The 14,227-nt window shown below is 35.4% G+C and overlaps 1 protein-coding gene across 2 annotated transcripts in view; it reads left to right on the top strand.

Annotated features, from left to right (window-relative positions):
- The window catches only part of ACBD6 (acyl-CoA binding domain containing 6), a 234,328-nt gene that overhangs the window by 69,944 nt on the left and 150,157 nt on the right, over positions 1-14,227 (top strand). For both annotated transcript variants that reach the window (XM_032652400.1, XM_032652408.1), the window contains exon 5: positions 13,548-13,653. In XM_032652400.1, coding sequence (XP_032508291.1) covers positions 13,548-13,653 — 106 coding nt within the window. The remainder of the gene's footprint in view (positions 1-13,547; positions 13,654-14,227) is intronic.

Genomic DNA, 14,227 nt, shown 5'->3' with positions numbered 1-14,227 from the left:
CAGGCTATTTGTTGAAGTTTGTATAATCAAATTTTGCTTGTACTTTGGTGAAATTTAGTATCTGGTGTTTTATTTTTCGAAGAGAAAATTGTGCTTTAATTGAGGTTAATTGCAGTTTATTGGCAGAATTAATGTTCAGCTGAGGTGAAAGTGACAGTAGGTTTTATAATTTTAGAAACATCAAATGGTAAACTTGGATGAAAGGAAAAGCTTTCTTGTATAGAACCATTAAAAAGAACATAAAATATATTTTGAAGGTCTGTTTTGGATACTTTAATATATAAACTTATAATTTTTTCCACATTTAAAAAAATTTATTTATTTACTTACTTTTGGCTGCGTTGGGTCTTCATTGCTGCGCGCGGGCTTTTTCTAGTTGGGGCGAGCAGGGGCTACTCTTCGTTGCAGTGCACGGGCTTCTCGTTGCTTTGGCTTCTCTTGTTGTGGAGCACGGGCTCTAGACGCACGGACTTCGGTAGTTGTGGCATGCGAGCGTGTCCCCTGCATTGGCAGGTGGATTCTTAACCACTGCGCCACCAGGGAAGCCCTCCACATCTCTGAAGGTTAGGAAAATCAGTATCTAATGAACCCCTTTACCAAGGCTTGGGCTCCATTGTTGTGGCAGTTTCCTGACTAATGTGCATTGTAGGTGACAAGTTAAGGGCCCATTTTATTTTTATTGTAAATGTTCCTGGGCCAAGGGCCACTGGGGCCAATTCTGAGCTTGCTCCCTGACTGTTTTGGTTCTGACCTTTATTTCCACTCTTTCACAGAAAGTGACAATATAATGTCATAGGTACAGATCTCTGTGTTAATATTCCAGAGTCCTGACACCAATTTCTCATTCTGAAGCTAGTTAATTGTTCTGTAGTATAATGGAGGAGATATAAGGTGAGGCTAATTAAGTACAAAAAATTATGGAGCCTGCTGGAATTCAAATGGTGGTTCCATCTCTTATTAGCTCTGTGACCTTGGACAAGTTACTTATCTATAAAATGGGGATGATTATAGTATATTATGCTTTCTCCTATAGCATTTTTGTGGATTATATGATACTTATACACAGGCATCCTAGAATAGTATGTGGCACAAAATAAGTTACTTTGTAACTATTAGTTTTATTAATATTGTTACTAAGCATAGAGTCCCCACAGTGGAGACTCAGGGCACAGGGCTGATGGTGGGAGCTAAAATCACCTAACTATGGAATTAGGTACAGGTTGTTTGCTTTTGCAGAAGAAAATGGCAAACCGGGAAGGGAGACCAGTGCTACTAGATCTGAGTTTGGAACTGTAGAAACAAGAGAGTAACAGATGTTGTGACTCTAGTCTTGAGATCAGTTGTGTTTCATTTAAACTGCAGACTGGCAGAAAAAGGTCTGGTTAATAAGTATAGGGCTTTGCAAAGAGTCAAATGCTTCTGTACTACATATACTGACTCACTTAACAGGGAATCACTTTCAGTGACTTGTATAACTGAGAAGGTTTCACCTCGATGTTGGCACATAAATTGAGAAATTAGGACATGATTTAAAAATACAACAAATGAAACGTGTACAGTATCCAACCCACCCTGCAATAACATTTGATCTTCCCTGTTATATTTTGTAGTTTGATGCTATGTAATCTATCAGAATCTTATTAATCCCACTTACACAGGCAGCCATCTGGACCTTCTTTAAGCAAGACAAGACCAGTATACAACTAAAGTGATTGATGGACTCTGGAATTGATTAGTTGTTCTGTGAGACAAATGAACTCTTTTGGCAGAAAATACCAGAGGTCACTGCTGTGGTCAGACACAAGAGCCTGTAGAATTTTAAAGAGATGCTTTCATCATTGACTTACAAAGTTAAAATTTTTAAACCATAATAGATTTTGAAAATATTTTAGAAATATTTTTTCACTGGTTGCTCTCTAGTTCTGATTATAAAATGGTAAACTGTAAGTATAATAAACTAGAATGAAAGTGATAATTTTATGCTTTAATTTTGTATTTTTGGTGAAAATATGAACTGAAATAAAAGCCAGTCACTTACACATAAATTGTACTCTAAAATCTTCCTGGAAGAGATGTGATTGGAGAACAAGCTACAACATAGCTTTGGTTTACATGGTTTAATGAGACTAATAGAATCAAATAGTATAAAATTCCATTTAGTTATTTATTCAAAGCTTCACATTGTTAACAACCTGTTTTTAACAAATCTATTTAAGACTCTGAAACACCAAGAGTATGTATTACACATACTTTGTATTTAAAAAGTTGAGTATTTGGATTTTTATGCTTTTAGTAGGCTGAGTCACTCTGGGATACTACTGTCCCATTGATACCACTGCCCTTAGCACCAAAAAGATTATCCTGCTTCCCTCCATCTGTTTGGCTGGTAGTAGTGAAATCCTTCCCTGTTTCACCGTGTTGCCTGTGATCAACATTGTGTTAACACTTTGGTGATAGGTGATAAAATGGATGACATATGTCTTGTTACATTCTGGTTATTCTTTGAGGTCTGCACAAGTGTGTATAGGCAAGTGGGCAACTCCCCCTTGAGAATGTGACTGCTCAGAATGAACTTGAGTTATGGATTTATTCAGCCTGTAAAACCTCAGCTGGCATAAATAATTGAGAAAGCAAAGGTTTGTCTATGGTGCATACCTCAGGGACTCATGGCTCCCTTCCTTCTCTCTACTCCCTTTCTTATGAAAATGATCCCAGTTGCACTCCTAGATAATAACACACCAAGCAATTAAAAGCCATGGGTGGCTGGAGAGAGGAGAAAAGGTTTAGTTAATGAGCTTTTCCTCTTCCAGTGCCCATGAGAGCCTCAGGAATGACAAGCCGATTAAAGCGAAGAGATAATTATAGATTATGTGAAAATGGGTCCCTTGGGATGAGCAGGTCTTGACATAAACAATAACTGTTGTAAGAGTCTCCTGGCTTTCATATTCACCCTTTTCTTGCGTGCTTTATTTAGCTCCTGTGTGCTCAGCGTCATGATGCCAACCAAGCATATAGGCAAATCTACCTGTTTGCAGATCAACAGCCCTTTCTGAACAAGAGGTCATTCATCAACTAAAACCATCATCTTATCTTCTCTTCCTCTCTGCTTCTCTTCTTTCTTTTCCTTTTGCATCATCCTTTTCCTCACTCTACCCTTTCTAATCTTTTCCTTCTCTCTTTCTTATATCCTTATCCGTATATGGTACCTATGAAATGCTAGGCACTTAGTCTTGTTTAAGCGTGTGTCTGTGCGTGCATGCATACACGTGCAATTATAAAGACATATGGTTATGGATATACTATTATAATAAAAGGTGGTTATATGTGTTACAGATAATATAAACAAATGTTTTCTCCTATTAAAATGCTTTACAGATACATTTAAAGAAAGATATTTTAAAAGTGTTAGCAAAGATGTAAGTTTTGTGTGATAGACAAAGTCATCTTCTTAATTCCCATTGAATTGTTACCAGCTATTCTCTCAATGCTGAAAGCAAGCAATTTTGGTTCATTTCATTGCTTTTCAATTTATGAGGTCTTTGCTGATTGCATTGTATATATTAATAAATGCTGGTGTTTATTGAAGTTTGAGTTCTGTGTGAGAAAGGTATTATTACATTAATTACATGGTTTTTTATTTTAAAGTCTTTACCTACTATAAAATTTTATATATTCATTAGGTAAGTATTTTTAACAGTATTTCATGTAAAGTACGTCATTCCTAGGTCTATATGTCGTATTGGTCTTCTCTGTCTCTCACATCTCCTAACACATCAGGAATTCTGTTTCCTTCATGTTCAAAATAATCCAAATTCATCTGCTTCTCATTATCACTGCTATCATGCCTTTTGCATTACCATCAGTACTCTAAACAGCCATCTTCTCTTGGCCAGGACACTACAGAACGATTTGCAAACTGGATTCCTCACTTCCTTTTCTGTCTCCTCCCCAGATTTATAACTCAAACCTCATAGCACTTTCCTGCATAAAATCCTGTAATGATTTCCCATAGCACTTAGGATAGAATTTTAAAATCCTTAACATGTCTTGCAGGGCCCCTCATTGTCTCATCTAATGCCAATTCCCCCCGCCCCCCCTGCAACTTGTTCACTCTGCTCCAACCAATTGGCCTATTTTTATTTCCTTGAAGGTCCAATTAATACTTGTTAGGTAAATTGATGGAGACTGTTATATGAATATGAAAAATGACTCCAGCTTAAAATATATGCTAAAATCTTAAGGTAATAGAACTGTCAGCTAATATATATTGACCACTTATTGTATGCTAGTAACTATACCACATGTGTTATATATATTATTCCACTTAACCTTCAGAATGATCCTGTGAGATGTAGGTATTATTAACATCCCTGTTTTACAGATGAGGAAACTGAGACTCAAATTAGGTTACTTGTCCAAGGTCACATGGTTAGTAACTCTGCTCTTAACTGCTACACTGTACTGCTTCTGAGATATTTGAGGAATCATTGTCATCTCCAATTATTGAAATTGAATTTGATAGTTGTTATATTAATATAGTGAGTATCTTCAGTTTACATTTTTAATTAAATTTCTTTTCCATTTAGTGTTTTTAAAAATGTGCTTCACTGGTAAAATTAGAGACTGTAGTCTTTCATTTATCAATATACTGATGATGATGTTTCCCTTAGATTAATTGTTTTTATTGATTTTAGACTTACCTTAATGGTTGAGAATGTAACTCATCTCTGTAGCCAAGGGATTCTATAGATTTTTCTGATGTGGGCACTGGTTTTAGAGGGATTGATCAGAACTGAACTATGTTTTTTCTCATGGACATTTAGAGTATCAGAAATTTTCAGTCGACTTTTTTAGAGTTAACCAGGTTTTAACAGGTGAAAATGCATTTTTAGTAACTAGTGTTTTTATAAATTATGCCTAAATAACTTTTCCAGTATAACAAGTTATCTACAAGAAGTACCTGGGGCATTGATCTTTCCTTTGTCATTGGTCGTTTGAAAAAATATGAGAAAAATATTTTAAAATGTAAGTGGTTTCATTTGAAGGAACCCTTATCAACATAAGTAAGATAGTAAATGGAACTTTTTATTTGAGGCTTTTAAGAATTCTATGGTCCTAGAACTAAATACACTACATATACAACCCAGTCTGAAAATAGTTATTACTTGGTGAAAGATGTTGCCGTTACCACATAATAGGAAGTGGGAAAACCAACTGGTTATTTCCTATAATTGTCTGAAACCAAGTGTGGCTATAGTAACACTCTGAGTGGGAGGATTGTGATTCAATATATATGAATTCTCTCATTCACTTGTCCATCTGTCACTGTGTATTTGGAACCTACCTTATTACTTTACTGATTAAAACACCATTGGTTTTAGAACACCATTATTTAAATACCATTAAGAAAAAAAAAGTCACTAATTAATTGTAAGATGCTGAAGGTTATAAGATCCATCAGAGATGTTAAAATACGAAAAAAATATGTGTTTACCAAGTTGGCAGTGAAATATGCCAACTTAGTAAACAATTTCTAGGTGTTTATTTGGTACCTAGGATTTCAAGAATTATTTTAAGAACAACTTAACAAACAACATAAAGCACTTTCTTAGTGCTTTGATCTCATTGCTAGGTTTCTCGAGCATTGTTACTGCTGAAGCAGTGTTTTGTCTCTTCCAGGACTTAGGACCAAAGTGTTTCAGAAAGGAGGTGCTATTTGTAAAATTTTACCTGAGGATCATAGTATAGACTCTCATTTATGGTCTTTGATAAGATTGAGACTCAAAAACAGTGTTTTACAAGGTGATATTAACATCTAAAATTTTACTTAGATATTAATTAAAAGTGGAGATTTTTTAATATGCTAAGTATGAAAACTATGACTACTATTTAATCCTTAAGTTAGGAGTTGACTTTACCTGTTTTGCTCCTTACACCAGCTTCCTTAAAAAACCTTTGAGTAAGAATAGATTCTTTCAGGGAGAGAAACAGCTGCAAGTAAAATTAAAATATGCCTGTATTTTTTTATATTTGTAAATTAAAACATGCTTTTTAAAAAAATACAGAGGGTAGCTTAATTTTTTTGTAGACATTTTATCTCAACTTATAGAATATTAATGGTTTATAGTCATATCAAAAATTATATAAAGATTTTATATGTGTATATATAAAATAAAGATTTTATATATATCTATACAGTTGATCCTTGAACAAGGTGCGGGTTAATCCAAGTATAACTTATAGTTGACCCTCCATATCCACAGTTCCTCTGCATCCGTGGATTCAACCAACCATAGAATGTGTAGGACTATAGTATTTACTATTGAAAAATATCCACATATAAGTGGACCTGCACAGTTCAAACCTACATTGTTCAAAGGCCAACTGTATATCAGGGTTGTATAAAAAAGAATCAACAGTAGGCTTTGTGCTTTGTATCTGGTGTACATAGTAGGATGTTGGAAACCATAGTCAAATGAGATCAGTGAGATGATATCATTGTTTCCTAACATTGTATTTGAACAGAAGAGTAATAACCCTTTACCTTTCTGATTGACAACTTCTGGTCACACATCCAACAAATAAATTAGGAACTTAAATTCCTACAAAGAAGTAGTATTCACCAGCAGTACTGCTGAATTTTGTAAGACATGTGCAGGCTTTCATCCTTGAAAGATTGGCTCCTAAGGAGCTTCACAGAGTGGCTTTTTGGTGAATTTACCATAGGTCAGGGTCCATTCTTCAATCTCAAAGATCTAAATAAAAGGCACATAGATGACCAGACCCTCAGAAACAATGTAGCAGTAATAAAATTTATCTGAAACTGATGTGTAAACTAAATGGCTTATTTATTTACCAATATATATCTTTATATCGATCCAAATGCTTTGATACCCTGTGTACCCTCAGTCTGAGTATTGAGGAACCCAAAAGACAGGTGACCATTTGTGAATGTTAAATAGAATGAGAGAAGGGGAATTATTTTTATTTTTTTTATTTTTGCAGTACGTGGGCCTCTCACTGCTGTGGCCTCTCCCCTTGCAGAGCACAGGCTCTGGACGCGCAGGCTCAGCGGCCATGGCTCACAGGCCCAGCCGCTGCGCAGCATGTGGGATCTTCCCGGACCAGGGCACAAACCCGTGTCCCCTGCATCGGCAGGCGGACTCTCAACCACTGTGCCACCAGGGAAGCCCGGGGGAATTATTTTTAGATTTGCTTTAGCCAAAGTCCTAACGATGCCTCTAGAACAGACCGTCTCCCAGCAGAGAAATACCTCAGAATGCCTTTTTGCCTTCGATTAATTGTTTCTTTTCGGCAGTGTTCAAAATTGGCTTTACAGATTTTTGCTTCCTCCTATGGTTCATTGCTAACCATTGCTACCTCCTACTCATGGTAGTTGTCTCACTGTTTTGCTTTTTTAGATGTGTTAAGGTTAGTGTCTGAATCAAGTAGCTGTTCAAGTTATCTAGGAGACATTCTTTTCTCCTCTCATTAGTAGCTTTTATTTAGTTTGTTTAGCTAAATAAGAGGACAGTTCTACTACCCTTTACTCCAAGTTTTGGAAGGTTGGTAAATATTCTGTTCCCCAAATAATTTGTTACTAACATTTGTTACTTACATTATATGCAGTATACCAAGAAGGTTCTTTGTGATCTGTTGTCCACCTTATCCCTTTAACTTTATCTTCCAACACCCTGCCGTAACCAGTTGCTTGCAGTTCCCCTGAACACCTCATTTTGTTGTGCTTTTCCTTTTCTTCTGTTCTTCTGGATCCTTCAGTAACTTAGCTGGGTTGTCAGTTTATCCTTCAAGGCTAGGTTGTAATGTCAACTCTTCTGTAACACCTTCTTTGATCATCCTTGGTTGAATGGCCCACTCCTTGGTTTGGGCCTCTACTTTATAGAATATTGGGTTAGAGCAGTGATATTTAAAAAACCTTTGCTGATGTAGTTCCTAAGAAAATTTTGGAAGACTATTTATTCCCTCTTATATTTTTATGATAGCATCTAAAATTTTTATTTAAAAATTTAAATAATTGCAAAGGGCATAATTTCTGGCATTTTGTAAATAGTGGAATTTTAAAATAAACAGATTACTGTTTTAGATGTATCCAATAGAATCTAAATACTATAATGAAATCCATTTTTAAAAACACATCAACATGTTACTATTGAGGGAACCTGGGAAAATACTACCAGCTCTCTGTATTATTTCTTACAACTGCACATGAAGCTTCAGTTGTCTTGAAATAGAAAGTTTAATTAAAATAAATAAAATTCTGATCTTGATTTTAAAATATAGAATAAGGTCTTTAATAGTTAGAAATTTTACATCATTCCTTTTTCTCCTTTAATTGTACTTCTCCCACACAATTTTATTTTAAAGCAATATATTTTTGTGTAGTCTTAGTACACTATCAATTCTTTGTAACAGAAATATGTATTAAGTGGGAATTGTTAAAATTTTAATTTTCTGTGATGCAGAGGCTTTAAGCATTAAATTTTTCTCATTTGAATTATAACTATTATTTCTACACAGCTGATCAACATTCATTATACATTTTGTTAAATAATTATTAAGCATAAGTAGAATTTTATTGGAAACGTGTCTTAAAATTTTATTGGAAATGTGGCTTAATGTTAAAAATAGTTTATTTAACAGATGAATATTATTTTATTAGAATGAGACAGAGTTCAGCATCGTCTTTTTTTTTTAAATTTATTTTTGGCTGCGTTGGGTCTTCATTGCACACGGGCTTTCTCTAGTTGTGGTGAGCGGGGGCTACTCTTCATTGTGGTGCGCGGGCTTCTCATTGCAGTGGCTTCTCTTGTTGTGGCACATGGGCTCTAGGCACGTGGGCTTCAGTAGTTGTGGCTCATGGGCTCTATAGTGCAGGCTCAGTATTTGTGGCGAACAGGCTTAGTTGCTCCATGGCATGTGGGATCTTCCTGGACCAGGGATTGAACCCATGTCCCCTGCATTGGCAGGTGGGTTCTTAACCACTGCGCCACCAGGGAAGTCCTAGCATCAAGTCTTTTTTGTTTTATTTCACCTCTTCCATCCTCTAACCTTAGTTGTAGGAGGGCTTCCCAAAACCAGTTTTTCACCGAAATTGTCCCTTTATTTGGTACCATGGACAATTTATATCTTGGGGAAGTACAAACTGGGATTAATTTTTTCCCCCAAACCTTTCCTAGCACAGTGGACTCTTGTATGACATGAGTTTGACCTGCACATGTTCACTTACATTTTTTCACGAAATATGTGCTACAGTACTACACAATCCATGGCTGATTGAATCCTCAGATGGAGAACCCCCAGATACCGTGGGCTGACTGTAAAGTTAATTGGTGGATTAACTATTAACGGTTATTTTTGACTGTGGGGGGGCTGGTCTGTATATTAAACAGAGTACTTTTAGGCAAAAGAGTAACAGATTTAATTAATAGTCATTTGCTAAATCTTAGTAAAGTCTTTTGGTTATGTTTCCTAGAAGTATACCATAGTATGGAGAGAGGTGTGTGCTTTTGTTTTATGAACTAGGAGAATGGTTGAGCAGGGGGAATGTTGAAAAGGGGAATGGTGATGAAATATTTACCACAGGAACGCTTTCAGGTAGATCAATTTAGGAAAGAATGTGTTTATTTAGAAGTTTAGCTGAAATTGATTCTCTTAAAATTTTCCATTCCTGCATATTCTTTTGGGTCTTTCTGTACCCCAGGAGCCCACAGGTGTACATTCCTTGATTTGAGGAATTTGTGGCAGTTGTTTATATTTGTATAAGTATTGGCTTACCCTTCTTTGTGTTTTCATTCATTCAATAAATACTTTGTCTATTTACTGGAATACTGTTTTTATATCTGATTGCCAGTTGCTTGATAAATACATGAATTGAATTGAAGTATTTACTGAATGTGTCTATTAAATAGTTAGATTTCTGAGCTAGCCCCATAAATGTGTTTTTCAATTCTGTGAGGTAGATGAAAAGTAGTTAAAGGGACTTTAGATGGCTTGCCATCTTTAGAGGGCTAACTCTCTGAAATAGTCTTTTGACAGGAAAATGCAGTCTTTGTAGAAAGTGATGCAGATAGCATTTTTAGGAGTGGGCAAGAATCTCTTCTTCCTGTGATTCTGATGAAAGACAGCTATACTTAAACACCATCCCTCTCTTCCACAAGTGTGTGCCCTTATATTTCAAAAGAATTTCAAAGAAAGGCAGTGGTTTTTTTTCATTCAGATAAATGTATTTTCTGTCAATTTTAGGAAATTTGGAGTAATCTAAAGAGAGTCCTGTGCTGTGATAATATGGGACATTCTTGAGGGTAGGTAGCATCATGAAAATAATTCATACTCATCTGTAGAGAGTGGATATGATAATTTTGTCACTCACATTTATCAGAGAGAAGGAAAAAGATAACCGGCTAAGAATCAAAAGAGAAGGGAAGATAAAGTGAGAAGATGTAGAAGGGCACTAACATTTATTAAGTCTCTACTGTATTTGGTAATGGTTGAATTTGTTTGCACCTGTTGTTTCATTTAAGTATAGATATACAGAGAAAAACTGCCTGTGGAAGACTGTATTAACTGGAAAATACAGAGGGAAAAAGACAGAATTTGATTTGTATATTGTACATAACCTTGTTGGGGGCAAGAAAGGAGGTAACAGAAAAGACGTTACTCCAGATGTTTCTCCATTTTGGCCACTAGGTGGTGATATTGTATAAAGACAGCTTGGTTGCTGGCACGTAAGATAGTCAAAACTTGAAGTGGATATAGATAACTATATTTAACAACTAAGCCCAAGAGTACCACTTAATATTTTTTAATATTAGTCACACAGCTTTGTAGCACATTTGTGGTGACTTTTTTTTTAACATCTTTATTGGAGTATAATTGCTTTACAATGGTGTGTTAGTTTCTGCATTATAACAAAGTGAATCAGTTATACATATACATATGTTCCCATATCTCTTCCCTCTTGTGTCTCCCTCCCTCCCACCCTCCCTGTCTCACCCCTCCAGGTGTGGTGACTTTTATTGACTTTCCCATTTTATATTTAATTTACATTGTGTACTCTACCCTGAAGTATTTTATAAATACCTCTGTGTGCCTAACATACTTAGCAATGATAAACTGCATTTGATAAACAGGTATACAGATGAAAAAGTGCCCCGACTTACAAAAAATTCACATACCAAAACAAAATAATTGATATAAATGATACATATAAGAAACATTGAGAATATATTAAGCAGTATAAACATTTTAAATAATATTGCTTATGGCATAAGTGTACATGCACATTTGGAATTAAGGAAAAAGGACCACACAGAAGGTCCTCCCATCTCTGAATTATTCTTGCATTTTACTGGGTGTGGGTAACCTACATCCCAAGGATCCTCCATACTTTCCTTTCTGTGTCCCACCACCAACTCCCCATTATTTTCAAATCCAAAACAATTGGTGAGTAGTGTATTTTTTATTATGACTTAAAATGATGCAATACTTTCTCTCACAGTTGAAGTTTCTGCCTCTTGAATTAGAGGGGTCTCTGTTATTGTATTGAAGGAAAATAGGTCCCTCTCTTTCCCAAGTCAGAATGCTGAATGCACTTTTTTATAGAAAGTATTTTTTGTGATAGTTAAATATAGCTAAAATACTATTATATGCAGCCTTAATTTAAAAAATCAGACTTCTCCTTTCAGGGGTTTTGGCCTCAGACTTCACTATTTTCTTCCAGAATAAGTGACCTGGAAAAGCATTTTCTCTTTTGCAAATGAACATTTTCAAGAGACCCTATTTTTTTTTTAAACATGATTTTTTTCCTGGAAACGTAGCTCATTTTCTCCAGCTTGAAGCAGGCTGTTTCTCCTCTGTTTTCTTATAGGCCTTTTTAAAGATCCAATTTTACCTTATGTTAATGGTATATAGATTTTTATCATCTCAACCATACTGTACATGTATTGAATGCAAAGTTTCTTGCTTATCCTTATCATCTCTTATCACCATAATCTTGTCCAGTGCCTTGCATGTAGTAGGTGCTCAATTAAATACATGACATGTGTAAGGAAGGCTTAGACTGTTAATGCCAAAGTAGTGTGTTTTAAGTTAATTACCTCTGACTAGAAATAACTTTTTTTTTTTTTTTTTTGCGGTACGCGGGCCTCTCACTATTGTGGCCTCTCCCATTGCGGAGCACAGGCTCCGGACGTGCAGGGTCAGCGGCCATGGCTCACTGGCCCAGCCGCTCCACGGCATGTGGGATCTTCCCGGACAGGGGCACAAACTCGTGTCCCCTATATTGGCAGGCGGACTCTCAACCACTGCGCCACCAGAGAAGCCCCCTAGAAATAACTTTTTATAGGGTATAAGGTATTGGCTTTTAAGATAGAAGGACTCCTATGGTCAGATGCTTTTTTTCTGATGAATGGAAGCTGTGGCCTTACAGGTTGTAGAACATACTAGTTATAATGTTTGAAACTCAAATTGTATTGTTTAGAAAATGTAGAATAGTTTCATTATTAATATTCCAAATTACTGATCTTTTGGGAATCATAGATCCTTTTGAGAACCTCACTGAAGCTACCTCCCCCTTCCCCACCTACCCACTGCCAACACAGTCAGAAAAATGCATTATGCATCTGCACAGATAATTCTGTATACTATTTTAGAGAACTCATAGACCTCATGTTAAGAACTTCTGCTTTAGATTCTGGAAGAGACTACAGCTTACTAATTGAGATGTAGCTTGATATAATAGAAAAATGGACTATATGCAAAATCAGTTGATCTGAGTAAGTTCTAGCTCTTATTCTACCCTTGATAAATGTGATGCCATTTGACAGGTCATATAACCTCTTCTTACCTATTTCTTTATCTGTGAAGTGAAGCAGCTGTTGGATAAGATTAAGTGAATTAGTACATTGATATGCTTAGAATAGTGCTGAGTACATACTGTGCTTCCCAGTCTTTATTATCTCATGAAGGACTTCTGAATTTTGTGATGCTCTAATTATCTTTCCCTTAGGAAAATTACTTTGGTGTGTGTGTATATATGTTCGTGTTGTGTGTGTAATTTCTTAAAGACTTAGATAGCAACCAACTTATCATTCTGTTATTCTGTAAGAGAAGTAGTAAGCTATGTCCTGATCTTTTGCTACCGCTATACAGGCAACAGTAAATGACCTTCTCACTGCAGTGCTACAATTGAAAATTCTGAGTCAGAGGATATATGTGCCTGTCAGTGTGTAAAAGTAACTGGGGAGAAAAAGAGCACTGAGAAAATCTACTCAAGATGTTATATTAGTGTACTAGTGTAACTTGTTAAAGCAGATGAAGCTCTTCTGTATAATTATAGTTGCTAGGAACTTCAGTCTTTTCAGATATTGGATGTATTACGTCTTACTGAAAATCCAGTATTGTTCATGTAAAATTCTTTATAAAAACAGATTCCATTAATGTTTGCAGCAAATAGGTTGTATTAAAAATATGTAACTTTTATGTATTGCCTAGTAAGACAAACACTATTTTTTTTTTACTCTAATTAGGGAAGAAGACAAAAACATATTTGATTACTGCAGAGAAAACAACATTGACCATATAACCAAAGTCTTCAAATCAAAAAACGTGGATGTGAATATGAAAGATGAAGAGGTATGAAAAACATGTCCTGTTAATTATTTTCTTATGCTTTGTTGTTCTGCCCCAGTGCTTTTTTTCTACACAGCAGGCCTTTGAACTACAACTCAAACCACATTATGGTTAAGAGTATTTCAGAATATCTAAATGAGATGGTGTCACCCAGTTAAGATACTTTCTGTATCTGTATCCATCATATTTCTGTCCATTATAGAAGTTACTAGCTGAAACTTGCAGCAGGAAAATAACTTATATTTGTTCATGTTAAAGGGAGAGGCTATTAACATATTTATGTGAAATCTATAGGTAATATTAAAATATTTATAAATAGCTTTAGTATCTTCGGTCATTATACCTGAAACAAGTATATTGTCCTTTGCCCAGTAACTGTATTTCTAGAAAACTGTCAAAATTTTGGTAAATGCAATCATTTAAATGCAGGCCCGCTATTTAAAGGGATCCTATACTAAATTATTTTGTAAAATATATTACTTATTAATTAATTTATTTTGTGAATAAAATAAAAAATATTTTTTATTTTGTGAATATAAATATAAAACAGTTTTATTGAGCTTAAACTGTCCCTGAA

This window comes from Phocoena sinus, chromosome 1, assembly GCF_008692025.1.
Source record: "Phocoena sinus isolate mPhoSin1 chromosome 1, mPhoSin1.pri, whole genome shotgun sequence".
Lineage (NCBI taxonomy): Eukaryota > Metazoa > Chordata > Mammalia > Artiodactyla > Phocoenidae > Phocoena > Phocoena sinus.
The sequence above is the reverse complement of the archived record's forward strand: the minus strand, read 5'-3'. Positions and strand labels throughout refer to the sequence as shown.